General features: G+C 41.8%; 2 protein-coding genes across 3 annotated transcripts in view; one reads left to right on the top strand and one right to left on the bottom strand.

Annotated features, from left to right (window-relative positions):
• Positions 1-9,340, top strand: part of CDCA7L (cell division cycle associated 7 like) — a 46,626-nt gene extending 37,286 nt beyond the window's left edge. For both annotated transcript variants that reach the window (XM_079151933.1, XM_079151932.1), the window contains exons 4-10: positions 3,174-3,533; positions 5,577-5,648; positions 5,759-5,929; positions 6,599-6,724; positions 7,546-7,695; positions 8,451-8,587; positions 9,104-9,340. In XM_079151933.1, coding sequence (XP_079008059.1) covers positions 3,174-3,533; positions 5,577-5,648; positions 5,759-5,929; positions 6,599-6,724; positions 7,546-7,695; positions 8,451-8,587; positions 9,104-9,134 — 1,047 coding nt within the window. In that variant the 3' untranslated portion in view covers positions 9,135-9,340. The remainder of the gene's footprint in view (positions 1-3,173; positions 3,534-5,576; positions 5,649-5,758; positions 5,930-6,598; positions 6,725-7,545; positions 7,696-8,450; positions 8,588-9,103) is intronic.
• Positions 9,341-9,753: 413 nt separating this feature from the next.
• Positions 9,754-15,119, bottom strand: part of DNAH11 (dynein axonemal heavy chain 11) — a 335,620-nt gene continuing 330,254 nt past the window's right edge. The window contains 5 exon segments of the mRNA XM_079151923.1: positions 9,754-10,419; positions 11,078-11,218; positions 11,658-11,770; positions 14,528-14,643; positions 14,716-14,898. Of these exon segments, the coding sequence (XP_079008049.1) occupies positions 10,172-10,419; positions 11,078-11,218; positions 11,658-11,770; positions 14,528-14,643; positions 14,716-14,898 (801 nt within the window). The 3' untranslated portion in view covers positions 9,754-10,171.

Raw genomic sequence — 15,119 nt, 5'->3', positions numbered from 1 at the left:
TTGTGGGCAGTAAAAGTTTTAGTTCTGTTTCTAAATATAGTTTTATTGTAAGTAGTCACTTCACAAATGAAAAGATTTCATTTTTTCTTCACATTTATCTTATAAACCAGTTAGTATAAGAATTGCTACTGTAAGTCTAATCTCCTGTCCACTGGCCCATTCCTTTCTTAGAGAAAATACATTTGTCTTCCACTTGGGGTTTTGGGGATGTGTCCCTGGTGTCCTTTATTGTCGTTACCAGTTTATCTCAGATTTCTTGAACTGCTTTTATCTTTTCAGTCTGTATTGGGGTAACAGGTTCCTTCCAGCCCTTTCTGGTTGTGTGTGAAATGATATTCTTAGATTGGAGGTTAATTTGACAGAATTGTGGCCATGGTGCAGATTGGGATTTCCATGTGCATCTTGATTTCAAGGATCCAGCATGGTTTTTAACTTTAAAGATGACCCTTGGTCCTCCTGGATTCCTGGGGAAAATTTTCTCAGACCATTAAGATCTCTTCAACCATTAAGATCTCTTCCATTTACTCTGCATATTGCATTCAGTTTTCTGCCAACTGGTGTTTGAATCTTAAGATAACATTAAAGCCCAATATTTGGATTTTTTTCTAAGTATTTTTATTTTGGAATAATTTGATTTATAAAATTACAGAGATAGCACAGAGAGACCCTATATGTATTTGACCTAGTTTCCCCATCATAATCATGATACAGTTGTCAAAACTGAGAAATTAATGTGTTATCTAGTAAATTCTAGACTTCATTGAAATTTCACCAGTTTTTCTGGTAAGTCCTCTTTCTATCCCGAGTTCCAATCCAAAATACATTACCTTTACCCTTCCTTTTTTAGTTTTTTAAAAATTCACGTTCAATTTATGTAATTAACTGATACATAAAAATATAACAATAGTATGGATTTTTTTAAGTGCAAAAAAAATTGTTTCTACTAACTGAAAAATAGCATAGGTTAATCCAGAAAGTAAACAAACCATTTCTTCCTTTGTGATCAAGGTGAAGATAGTTTAAACCTGTTCAGCTGGTGGCTCCTAAAGAACAACTTTTGGCATGGAACCAGTGTGGAAGTGTAAATGAGCTGTGACTGCCAGGCTGGCTTTGTCCCGCACCTTCCATGGGGAAAGCTTAGGCCACGGAAAGCCCTAATGGTAGGCTGCCTCCTTAGATGGTGGCTCTTTCCTATCAATAGCAACAGAGCTGTGCCAGTCTGCTCTGGCTTTCTTTACAGAAGCCGTTTGTGTGGCAGTTCATCGGTTTTGGCCAGCAGGTCCCCAATTTCTTGCCAGTAAGACACTAAAGTTCTCACAAACCTTAATGGGTGTCTTCTGTTCTTTAGCTAAGTGATGGCTAGTCAGTTAAAGAATTTGTGTTTCTAGTAGTGAGGGAAAGTGAATTACCCCAAGTCTTTTCCCCACTTAGACTACATATTTAGGGTATCAGTTGTGAGTATTATATAGAGTGTAACATAACTCATAGCTCATTATAGGGTCCACCTGCAAAATTTATTTTCAAATTTTGTGAGAATACAAGCTATATTAATTAGCTTTCCACTGCTATAACAAAATACCTGAGATAGTTAATGTATAAAGAGAAATGGGTTATTTTGGTTCATAATTTTGGAATTTCTAGCCTATGATTGGTTAGCTCTGTGACTTTGAGCCTGTGGTGAGGAGTCACATCACAGTGGGAAAGCATGTTAGAACAAAACCACTTAACCTCATGATCGGGAAGCCAAAAAGAGCCAGGAAGAGACTTGGGTCCTGTAGTCTCCTTTAAGGGCATGGTCTGCTCCTGCATGATCTGAAGAGTTCCTACTGAGCTGCTTCTAAAGGACCTGTGACCTCCCAGGGTTTCCATCTTGGGGACCAAGCCTTCATATGTTGATCTTTTGGGGGATCCAGACTAAAGCACAAGCACTACTCTCTCCTCCCTGTGCTCATGGGAACTGACCAAATTGTCCTTTCTGATAGTGAGGTCCTGCCACAACCTCGGTTCCTATGGTCTGCGGGCTAGGTGCAGAACAACCACAGCCACAGTGCCAACTTTTGCTCTTCTCCTTGGGTTCTGTGCAGTCTTAGTTTTCTACTGGTATGGTGTGGATGGGTGGATGGGTACACCAGGTTGGAAGTTTTCTGCATGTTTTTTCTTCCTCTCTTATTTCTACCTTGAGTCCAGCTAGAATTTTGAGAGTCACTGAGGAGGAGGCAGAGTCATTGGATTGAGTCCTGGTCCATCCCGTTGCCTCTGTTCATGGTGGCCCATCTTCAGCATTCACTGACAGCCATTCCCAGGCTGTCAAGGAGGGATGCCTAGATGATGATATCCTTGTCTCGAGTATTTAGACCTGTCTGCCATTGCTCAGAGTCCCTATTGACTCTCAGATCATCCTACTGTCACCTAAGTGATGTTACCCTGTTACCACCTCACATGCAAGACCCAGTGAGCTTTTAATGCTGAGAACTTTATGGCATGGAGTTTGAAAATTTGGGGTGAGAATTTCTGGAGCCAACTGAACAGGTGCTCTGCATAATCCTGCAGAGCTGTCAGACTTGATATCACCCCCTGTGATTCTGAACTTGATAGAGAAGGGAGGGAGCTCCCCTTGACAGAGCCCTTTCCACCCTGAGGATGACACCCCCACATTCCCCAGTGGCAGGTCTTCTGCCTGCTCCTTGGTCACTTCACCAGGGAGAAGTCAGTTTTCCTTCCCCTCCACTCTTGAGTCCTAGTCTTGTTCTTTATAGCAGATTAGTATTTTTTCCCACTGCATGTCATTTTTGTCTGAAGATAACTCTGGTCATGCACACCCCATATTCCTCATTTTACTTGGCTTCCTGATGCGCCCCTGGGTTGCTCATGTGGCAGAGTCCCCTTTTGGTGTTTTGCTCACAGCCTGACTGATGGCACACAGCATGTGGATTGGCAGGTGGGCACGACCTGTGCAGGGTTCAGTAGGGATTTACTTGTGCTTTGAGTTTATTCCCCAACAAACTCCATGTTTGTTTTAAGTGAAGTGTTCAGAGTGATCTAGCAGTAGGAAGGAAGGGGGAGGCTTTTCATTACTTGTCTTTCTAAAATAATGTCTGAGTAGTTTTAAAATGAGTAGGGTTTTTTGTTTTTTGGTAGGTCTGTTGTAGTGTGTTCTTTTGTTCTTTTATTAGCTTGTGGAGTCAGATTCAAGTGATGACGGTGAAGCATCATTGGTGAGTGAGAAAGAAGAGGAGGAGGAAGAAAAGACTACACCTAGAAGAGGCAGGTCTAGGAGAAGCAGCATTGGCCTACGAGTAGCCTTGCAGTTCCCAACCAAGAAACTGGCAAAAACATCAGATAAAAATAGTTCTTCTGAGCTGTTGTTTTCCAGCTCACATTTACAGGATAGTAAAAAAAATCTGGGAAGAAACAAAAACTGTAAAGAGGCAAAGGAAATGGAAGATTCTGCCTCTGAGTCTGAGGATGAGAGCCAAGAGAGCTCAGATGCTCTGCTGAAGAGGACCATGAACATCAGGGAGAACAAGGCCATGGTGAGTCTCCAGTGGGAGGTACCAGGAGTAGGCTGGGCTCTGACGATGGGTGCCAAGCCTCACAGGTGACTCTGCCCTTCAGTTCTGGTCACCTTAGCTTCTCTTAGGAGGGTATACTCTGGGGAGTTTGTATCCTTTTTCTTTTCTAGAACCCAAAGCTGTTATTACATGATCAGCTCTGGTTTGGGAACAGAAAGAGACCCCCTGGGACCATTTACAGGCCCTACAGGGAGCAAGAACTAATGCTGCTTCCTGCTTGTCAGGTTGAGTTCTCAATCAGTAGCAGTGCTGGGAAGAGAGGGGCTGAGCGACTGCAGAAAGAAGCAAAGAAGCTGTCGCTGAGTGGGTAGAGTTGTGGGCAGGACAGGCAGGTGGCTTTGGCCTGGAAGCTATTGTACTGGGAGACATCCTCTGAAGGAAGGGGAAGGATCTAGGAATTAGAACAACCTCAGGGGCTAAATTCACTTTTAAATGTCTGTATTAGAATAGTCAGTAGAACACAGTGAAATCCCTGTTATGTGTGATTACTTTTTTCTAAATGAGGTCAATAACTTAATCTGATCATTGTTAAAAATCATTGTTTTATAATTTTGTATTGAAAAAATTTCAAGAAATAATTTTACCACTCAATTACTTTACCTATTTTGGAATTTTTTTCTGTCTTTTATTTTAAAGGGAAATATCAATGTAATCATAAGTCTAATATATTACTTCAGAAAATGAAAAGCCTGCTTGTGGGCGGTTTTTATTCTAAGGCGCATTTGGGCTTGACTAATGGAAATTTTTAATGCTGTGTCTGTCTGCATCTTCAGTAAGAACTATGTGTTCTACATGATTTTATAGTGGTACCCATATATTTGAAAATTTAAAAAGTCTAAAACTAAAAGGAATTCTATTTGAATTATCTGATTGGCTTTTAGTACTTGGTATTATTAGGTTTTCATTTGGGGATGTCTTTAGAAATTGTTTTTATTGCCAGGAAATTTACCTAACAGTATCAGATTTGGGGGGCTCTTTTAGAATCATCTAGTTGAGCCTTTTGGATTTTGGTCATGTTGAAACTGAGAGAGATTCAGCATGCAAAATGATTTGTCCCAGCTTTGCACTGTGAATTACTGGTCAGGAATTGAACCTTGTGCCCAGGCTTTGGATGTTCCAGGACTGTTGTTACTGTATCCCATCCTTGTGTTGATGCAGATGAATGGTGTTGTCAGCTTCTCATCTCTGGAGATAAAATCTTGACATGTGAGGTGATGTGACTGTTGAGGCCTGTTTAAGCTATTTAGTAGTGAAATTGAAGGCTTGCTCGAGGTATTGGGTGACCTATCTAGACCTTTGTTTTAGTCAGCTTTTTCACTGCTCTGACTAAAAGACTAGACCAACACAATTATAGAGGAGGAAAACTTATGTAGGGGCTCCCAGGTTCAGAGGTCTTGATCCATAGACAGCTGGCTCCATTCCTCAGAGCTCAAGGTGAGGCTGGACATCATGGTGGAAGAGTGTGGCCAGGGGAAGTGGCTCACATGATTATCAGGAAGCAGAGAGAGAGACTCCACTCACCAGATAAAAAGTATATACCCTAAAGCCACGCCCCCAATGCCCCACCTCCTCCAGCCACTCCCCACCTGCCTTCAATTACCACTCAATCCTATCAGTTTATTAATTCACTGATTGGGTTAAGGCTCTCATAACCCAATCATTTATTCTCTAAACCTTCTTACATTGTCTCACACATGAGTAAAAAATATCTGGGAAGAAACAAAAACTGTAAACAGGTGAAGGAAATGGAAGATTCTGCCTCTGAGTCTGAGGACGAGAGCCAAGAGAACTCGGATACTCTGGGGGATACCCTTACTCCCCAAAGCTCATGACCATGTCTCAATGCAAAATACATTTAGTCCATCTCCAAGAGTCTTCATAGTCTCAACAGTTCAAGGATTGCTGAGCTTTGGGGGGCACATGAGCTTTTGGTGACACCTCACATCCAAAACATAACATTCTGGCAGCACTGATTTATGTGAGATACTTTCTTTTGTTCTTCAGCTTGCTCAGTTATTGGCAGAACTGAACTCAGTGCCAGATTTCTTTCCAGTACGAACCCCAACCTCAGCTTCGGTAAGTGGAACTCCTTAAAATTATTCACACTGGTGCTGATGTTTAATAACAGGTTGCCTAGTGGCTTTTATTCAAGAGGTCACTCAATTGCATATTGCTTTTGGTTTCAGAAGAAGAAAACAGTTCGTCGGGCCTTCTCAGAGGGACAGATCACCAGACGCACAAACCCGACCCGGAGTGCTCGGCCTCCAGAGAAGTTTGCTCTAGAAAACTTTACCATCTCCGCCACCAAATTTGCTGAAGAGTTTTATAGTTTCAGAAGAAGAAAGACAACTAGTGGGGTATTTTCTGACAGTAATAAGTGAATTATTGGTCTAAGCCATTGGTCCTCAAACATGATGTAGCTTGTTAAACCAGGCTGTTTACAGGTAGTTTCTGACTCAGGTGGCCTGCAGCAGCTGAGAACTGTAATTTCCCAGTTCCCAGGTGATGCCCATGCCCCCTAGGACCACAGTTTTAGAACACCCCTTCTCTAAACTGTAGGTTGCATTGAGAGTCCTTTATCCAAACTGACCTGAGAAGCAGCTCACTGGTTACTACTAATGAGCTGGGTTGAACTTGCGCTAGTGGAGGCAGTAAAGGCTTATTAGCTTTGTACTTTTGTATATGGAAAAGTACAGGGATGGTTCCTTTTAAGTGACCTGTCTGGACAGTGAGACTTTAAAGCCTTCTACTTTGTGGGTTTAGCTGTTCAATGAAGTTCACTTCCCTGGCTCCATAAAATTTTTAGCAGTGAAACCAAAAGCCCAAACTTCTTGTTTATTGCTGTATGGACTTGTCAAGAAGGAAGCTTGGTTTGAGAAGGAGACCAGTAAATACATGGATGAAAGGGTTCCCAGGAAGTAGAAGAGGGACATAGTCAATGTTAATGGTGCAGATTTCTGATAATTTAAGATTCTTTATTTTGAAATGGCTTAACATATCTTATTCTAGGTTCTGTCCTTTTGCAGGGGAAATCCCAGGGGTATAGACGACGTCACCGTATATCTTCTTTTCGACCAGTGGAGGATATTACTGAAGAGGACTTGGAAAATGTTGCCATAACTGTGCGAGATAAAATCTATGATAAAGTTTTGGTAAGTTGTGTATTATTAATAATTTGCATGACTCTGGCAGTCCACTGGTATTTGAAACCCTACATTGTTTTTAAACTGTATTAGCACTCATATCCTTGTACCATCTCCCTGAGGGCTCAGAACCTGGCTCTAAATTGTAGGGTCGAGGTCAGCTATAGCTGGGAAAAGGCAGGCAACTTAGTGCAGTAACTCTGGTCAGGAGAGGCAGGTCACTGAGGCATATGTTATAATCTGGGGGGAGGCAAGGATGATAGTTTAGGAAAGTATAAAAATCATATTTACATGTAATTGTTAACATTTTTATTGCTTACCTAGTAGTGTATCTTAAATATTGAAAAAGATGGTGTTATTGTGGGGTATAATGTAGTCAGAAAACTTTGGTGGGAAATCAAAAATTTTTTCTAAATGGTGATTTAAAGGGGGGCTTTGTTCTTTTTTTTTTTTTTTTGATAAGGAAGTACTTAAATGTTTTTAACTGAATTGCCAACATTTTAAAAATTAGATTGTACCCTGAAGGCTGAGGCTCCAGCCAAATTGTTGCTGCTTGGGGCTTGTCACCACTGCATCTGTTGCCTCAAGCTTTCTTGTCTCTTGTTCTGTCTGATTGTTTTGTTCTGTCTGTGGGGTCCCTGCTCAATCTTATCTGCTCTGGGGAGCTTCTCTGACCCCAGAACCAAAGTGTCCACCATCTGGTGAAAGCCTCCAGGGTTTGTCTTAGGGAACTGTCCTGCTTTTCCCTGAGAGAGGGACAGTGCTGGCAGCTGGTCTCATGGTCGTCACTGTCAATCCCTGTGCTCACGCTCGCCCTCCCCCCATGCCAGGGTAACACGTGCCATCAGTGTCGGCAGAAGACCATCGACACCAAGACGGTGTGTCGGAACCAGAGCTGCGGCGGGGTGCGAGGACAGTTCTGCGGGCCCTGCCTGCGGAATCGCTACGGGGAGGACGTGAGATCAGCATTGCTGGACCCGGTAGGAAGGAGTGCTTGCTTTTAAGTCGCCTTGAGGAAGGGAAACAAGCCCAAGTTGGGGGACCTGGAAGAGCTCTGGTTTTTGAAGAGCTTTCTCTCTGCTTTCCTCCTACATCTTAAAGACTCTTGAGGATGAAAAATAGCATTTTCTTCTGGAAAGAGAAGGAGCAGGCCAGTGGGGAAGAAGAGTTTTTGTCAGGTTTTCCTACGAGTTAATTCTGTGCACTGAGCACTGTTCTTTTTCTTTCCATTACTATTGTTTTCCCTTATGAAGTAGGTAAACCTGCCTATGCTTTGTTCCCTCTGTGAAATGAGGTAATGCTTGAACCTAAGTAGGCTTGGTCTGTGTTCTTAACCACTTCATTTTGTGATTTCTGCATCAAGGCGATATGTAGAATGTCCCCAGTTTATTAGACATACTATTCAAGTTGTGATTTAAAAATAAGTACACCTATTGGGAGAGCTAGAATTTATACCTTGAATTTTATAAACCCCATGCTCTTAAAGTCAGGGCCAGTTGGTATGAGGGTCCTGCACTTGCCCCTTGAAAGTCTTCCTTTTGAGCAGGGGTGCCCACTAATCCCATATTGCTAGTTTTGTCTAAAACCAAGACAAGACATAGCTCATTGTTTCTCTGATGTGGGGTGATTGCCCTTTCTGGGCCACTGTGAAACCTGCAACAAAGATAGAGACCCAGCTCAGTTGGGCTCCATGAGCTCCTGTAGCTAATGGGAGATTTCTGCCATCATCTTTTAGGATTGGATGTGTCCTCCCTGCCGTGGGATCTGTAATTGCAGTTACTGTCGAAAGCGTGATGGCCGCTGTGCTACGGGGATCCTCATTCATCTGGCCAAGTTTTATGGTTACAATAATGTTAAGGAATATCTAGAGAGGTAAGTCTCTACTAGTTTAAAAACGGAAGTTGTGATCCTGGGGGCCCAGCATGCAGAGCCTCTAGGCAAGGAGCCGTTGCCTTGTTTCCTGGCTGATTTATAGAAGCCACGTTGAGTACTGTCCACCCTGCCTCTCTCTATTGGAGAAGCTCAGACTTACTATTTTCCCTTCCTTTGTTAGAGTCTTCACCTCTATACTGCCTCTAGTCAGAATTTCCCCTTGTGAAAAACAGAAGGAATAGACACGACAGGCTGAGAGGGAGCTGCAAGGATAGTAGAGGCAGCCGTAACCCTAGTGAGCACAGAGGTCAGGCAGTGTGCACCTGGGAAGAGGGCACAGAATTGTTACCCACAAGTCTCAGGTCTGTAACAAACTTTGGAATGTAGGAGTCACTTGGGGCATACAGGACACAGGATTATTCTGGAAGTGTCAGGAGATCAGGGTTCATGCTCTGAGGGGTTCTAAATCTCCATAGAATGCTGTTCACCTTTAATAACTACTTATCTTTTTCTCAGCTTACAAAAGCAGCTGGTCGAAGACAATTGAGAGAAAAAAGAACCAGCGAAGTATTCCCCAACAAGAAATGCATACCATTTGTGCCTAAGATTTCTTAGTTGTTTTTATACAAAATTTCTTGTAGAGTTTACTGTTTCTGAATACTATTTTTTTAAAAAAAAGTTTATATGCTTAAAAAGATTTCTCAGGAAAATAGAAAAGCAGAGGAATATATATATATATATATATATATATATATATATATATATATATATATATATATATGTATTCACACAAGCCCTGTGTGGTATCTGCTGATGATTCAAAAGCACAATTCAAATGGGGCAGAGTTAAAGTTCAGGTAAGTTACAGAAAAGATCCATTGAAGCAGCCGTTGACCTTGTTTAACTTTGTGGTCACTCTAAGTCATTTTTACAGGACTTGTTTCTCCTGTAGTCTGCCTCACCTTGAGTGATCATAGCTCAAATGGTAATAGTTTATCCTCTTCTGGATTGTTGGAAATTTATATTGAAGAATGTTCCCCTAAATTAGAAAGTGCAATCAATCATGGAATGCGAGAACTGATCATAAGTGGACTGTCAGGTTACAGACACTAGAGGCCTTGCAGTGAGTGCCTGCTGCTTCAGGTTTTCAGAGAACCTAAGGGCTATTTTTTTTTTTTTAAGAGATTTTGGTGTTTAATAATAACTAAATCCCCCTTCCTTCCAGTTGCATTTTTCTGAGGTTACATGTCTGTTTGGTGGAACATTGGTAAAAATGTGACAAACTGCTTTTTGCCTGTTGAGGAATGGGGATTCAGAGAGGTACTGGGGAAAGCTAAAATCAGTGAACGGAGAGACTAAAACAGGTGTCTTTTTTTTTTTTTTTTTTTTTAATTTGTACAATTGCTTCTTTTTAAGGATAGTATTCTAAAAATGAACGCACATGTAAGTTACTAAAAAGTTACATAAGCTGGAATGTATTTTATGCTTTTCAGTAGAAAAAATTAACACACATAGGGAATAGTGACACAATGAAGACTCCTATGTTCTGGCTGAGGAATGTTAAGTCCCAGTGCAAGGACCGTCTTATGCTTCTAGCAACAGAGCCACGCCTGCCAACACCCATTTGGCTGTCTTCTCTTTGCTCTTTAACCTGAAGGTCCAGACGTAGGTGGGGCCTCTTGTTTTGGTTTTATACACAGGGCACGCATAGGTGTGTTTGGTTTCTTGTCTGTCCACCAGTACAGCTTTGGCAAAGATGACAGGCATCAGGGACTTCAACTCCTTGAGGCGAGCTTCAACAATGGTTCCTGCCTGGGGGTCCCATCGGGCACCTATGGAAAAAAAAAAAAAAACAACTGTTGCAGCAGTATGGCATGTTGCTAGTGATTGTTGGATGCAATAAACATTCTGGTTTTTGTCATGTTTCTGCTTGTCAGTAGTATCATCACCCAGCTGGCCCATGACTGAGATTTGAATAGAAGTTAACTTACCTGGCAAAGGCTCCCACAGCTGAACAATAAAATCATAAGTTTGTCCTCCTTAAAAAAAAGTGTTTTGCATTCTCTCCCCTACTGCACTTTATTTTCTAAGAGTTACACCATCTTCCCCCCCCCAAAAAAAGGAAAACCTTGACAAGGACTAGAAGTCACACAAACACAGGGCCAAGTAAATTTGGAAAAGCTCACATCGTGACTCCCTCTTAGAGGTGCACAGTGGCATCTTAAAGGTTGGGAGAAGTCTGGTAGTTTGGCCAACAACTTTATGCCAAAAGCAAAATAATGTAAATTCATTGTAGGTCTTGAGTATCTTGGGACATTAACACCAAATGCCTCAATTTGGTTCACACCGAAGGAAACAGAAGGACATGAGATAAATGGTAACCACTAGCATGAAGTTGTTGGGTACATGAATGGATCCTGAGAAACAGTAAAAGGTAAAACACCAACTTGAACCTGGAGAAAGTTTTCACACACACTGCAGGCAACTCACCTTCCATGAGGAGCCCGTGGAGGTAGGCACCTTCCCTTGGGGGATGGCCATAATCTTCCTTTGTTTTTTTGGTGACATCAACTGTCAAGCACATTCTGTCCAGTGGCCACTCGTTTTTTCGAGCCATAGTCTGCATAATTGCTTTGGGAGGAGAAGGAACAGGAATTAAATAGAATAAAACTGTGCAGAGGTTCCCAGGAGCCACCAGTAAGCCAAGGCATTCTTCAGTGCCAGGGTGGATTTTAGATTCTGGGCATTCACACATAGCTGCTGTAGAGCCGGTCCTGGCAAAGGAAGGCCTGCAGGACAACCTGTTTGTACGTCACGTGTTATTGGAGCAGATGCAGCCATTTGCTTCTGTGATGTCTGTGGTGTCTTTTGCAAACTAGAATGGCAGCATGGAGAAGCTGTGACAGACACATGGCCTTTGACTCAGCTCACCATGCCTGCTCCCAGGGCCCCTTTATTGTCTCTAGTTACCACAGTCACTTCTTCCTCTCATGACTGCTGTGTGAGGATTGGTAAGCAGGGAGAGTGCATCATAGGTCAAGCAAGGCAGGACTTCTGCCTCTGCCCTTACCAGTTAAGAAGGACTGAGGGTTAAAGAAGCCAGATAGCCACACGACAGCAGGAAGGGCTAGATCTTGGGTCCACATGTCAAGCTCTCGGCAGCGCAGGAGGAGGTCGTTAAACCTGGTTAATGGAAGGCAAGAAGAAATAAACGTGCTTTTTAGTAAAATAGATGTCTTCCAGTAAAATTCTGGCAGCAAGAGTTGGAGAGGAGTGGAGGTGTAAAAATACAACGCTGACAGCCAACCTGATGATTTGGGGGTTGTTCCTTTAAAGAACTAGTGTTTCCTGTTGAGATTTCACTCCTGCAGCTCCTGGAGCTGAAACCACTAGGAGCAGGAAACACTGGGGAACATGAACATCCCCCTGCATTTCTTAATCTACTTAGATCCTCCTCGTGCTGTGTGATGCCTATCTGTATAGGTCATCCCACATACACGGGGCTGACGGGCCAAGAAGAGGTACAGGACTTGGAACCCTGCAAGAACACCGTCAGGGATGGAAGGAGACTGCAATGGGTGGGGGGTGTCTGAGACTGGAGTGGCCAGCCAAGAACAGAGGGAACGGTGTGTGACAATATTCTTCCTACTTGATGGGAACCTGAAAGGGGAAGGTAAAGGTCACTATGGGAAAAAAAAAAAAAATTTTTTAAAAATCTGCCGTCTCCGGCACAGTTGAGAAAACTGTCTATAACTGGTTTTCTCAACCAGGCCACACAGTTGCGCAAGGTAGGAAGCACCTAGCCATGAGGAAGCTGGCTCCTGGAGGCACCTTGAAATGTAGGTTTAAGGGCTGCTAAAAAGGGGTAGAGGGTGAAGCACAAAGCCTCAACATAAAAATCAGCAAAGTAGTTCTCCAGCATCATGGACACAGCTGGAGCTGCCATTGATGTTTTCCAGGACCTTGTTGAGGTTAAGAGTTGCACAGGAAGCTGGGTTGAATGAAGAGTCACCCCCAGACCTCCATGGCAGGGATATCTGCCTGAGGCATTTGGCTGATTCTGGGCTGTGATGACGATGACTTAAGGGTTCACCTTCAAATGTGGGCACCACAAGAAAAAATTCTTGCTGAGAACACAGGCCTGTGCCCAGCTCCATATTAAATTCTTTAAAATGGCTGATTTAGGAAAAATGTACTTAATACAGAGGAATAGCATAGACTGCACAAAGACAAGACAGGACAAAAACCAGGGCAGAAGAAGATTGTCACCTCACTGAGGAGAAACTGCAGCCATTTTGCAACAACTAGAAAATGAAGTGATTGTTTATATAAACAAGATTATGATTTGGAAGGGATCAGGGAAGGAAAATAATGACAGTGGGTTGGAAGATCTCAGGAAGTAAGGTAAATGAAATTGAAATGAATATGAAAGGAAAAATTAGGGTTAGAACAAAAATAATAGTAGAAATAAAACCTTATTTAATAGGAATTCTCTAAAGTGAGTTTTCCTAAATCATAAATTTGAATGTTCAAAATTTAAGGATACCAAAAAAGTATGACTTAGAATAATCAATAAAAAGACAATTATGCTATGACCTGTGAAGATTAAATTAAAAAAAAAAGAAAAAAAACCTTGAAAAGCCAAAGGAAAACATGAAACCATTTATAAAAGGGAAAAAAACAATGGCAGCCTCAGACATTTCTACAGCTGTCTGACAGGACAGTGATGCCTCCCAAATCCTGAAAATGGGAATATTTAATAACCAGCCAGAGTGTCATTCAGGTATGAAGACAGACTATCATTACATTAAGGACAACAAATGTGACATCAAGAAGGTTTGTAATCCAGGAAATAAAAAGATGAGTCTTTAAAAGGTAATGGAATTTAAATAATTTAGTGAAGAGAAGAAAATGGTCTGGAGACAGTTAAAGAGATAATGGAGGATCACCTGGAAATGATTAAATCCACTTCACAGCAAATAGACCTAGAGTTTGCGTGAATGAATACAGATGACAATAAAGCAAAAGGCAACAAATATGCATGACAAAACTTTCACAATGGAAGCTATAAATGGACCCTGATATTTGTAACCACACAGCACCAAGTCAGATAGTTTTAAAAACATCCCAAATATAACTACACTTGAAGAACATCAAGGGTAAAGAAACTTGTGAATGAATGACAAAAATGTTTTAAGAACAGGCTCAACACTTCTAATCTACACTAGGAAACGACAGAGTTAGAAAACTGAAGTTCTGGAGAGAAAATAATCATTGTGTCCTAGGATTCCACATAGAAGTAAACTATCAATCAAGTCACCAAAGCCAGTTCAGACACACAGGATGTGACACCCACCCCTCAATATGGTTTATACTATGGTAAAAGAAAAGGGAGCCAGCCCTGATGAGAAAAGATGATGATATGATGTTGAAGGAAAAAAATGACTGACTAAAAGTGAAAACACTCTTGTCCAAGACCGGAAAGAGCTCGATGTTCAGAGGAAAGTTGATGGGTCTAAGGGAAAAATGCTGACTTGGAAAAATCAAGTGTATGTTTCAGTGTTAGAGTCTCAAGTAAAATAATGGGAATGGTATGTGATTAAATGTTAAACCAACAACTCAGAAAAGGTTGGGGAAAAATATGAAAATTTGCACAAAAGGTACTGGTGGGGAAAAGTCCACAGTTAATCACAAGATGTAATTAAATATAAATATATAATATATATCATTTCTGGATATATAAAATCTAATTGTGGATATCTTGCAGAGTTAAAAATGAGAAAGTTCTGCTCACTTCTCTACTGTGGTAGAGTTGTCCCACTTAGGGGCCCAGTTCAGTCACAAAGCACAATCTTCGGGGTTCTTACAAAGTCTCACACACAACACTAACCCAGCATTGATGCTGATAATGGCCAGTGGCAGTGGGGTTGGGTAGCTTACCACTGGGCTAGGCCGTAAGTAGATGGGTAAGCCAGTTTGCTCCAGCTTTCTGGGACTGTGTCATAACTCAGTGCAAACTGCTGGGCTTCCACATCAGGAGACAACGTCAGCTCCCCCTTGTATGGAGGAAAAAAGATCATGTAATAAATACCTTCCAAAGTGTTGCTCTAGCCCCCTGTTAAACTTACCTTCAAACCAAGGTCTAATTGTTGAAGTGACGCACGGATTTCTTGAATGAGCATATTCATCCTCTCACATTCTTGGAAGCAAACAAGAATATAGGGACTTCTATTTGAGTTTTTCTGCATTATCTCTGCCATGTTGAACTCTTCTGGAAGTTTCTCCAAAATGTCGTCCAAGACATTCTTAACCTTAAATCATTAACATATGCAAAGATTTATCTATTTCATTTTTGGTTTTGGTGACCACCTATACCTTACTTTTTGAAGTTCCAGAATATATCCTGCAACTACCAAAGATGCCTGTGAAAGCATTTTAGAGACACCTCCCACTCCTGGGAGGTGGGCAGAGAGGCACTGCCCATTACCTCATTGCCTCTGCATCACTGCCAGCCACCTCTTCTCCATTAGAT

The sequence above is a fragment of the Sciurus vulgaris genome (genome assembly GCF_902686455.1).
Source record: "Sciurus vulgaris genome assembly, chromosome: 8".
NCBI lineage: Eukaryota > Metazoa > Chordata > Mammalia > Rodentia > Sciuridae > Sciurus > Sciurus vulgaris.
The sequence above is the reverse complement of the archived record's forward strand: the minus strand, read 5'-3'. Positions and strand labels throughout refer to the sequence as shown.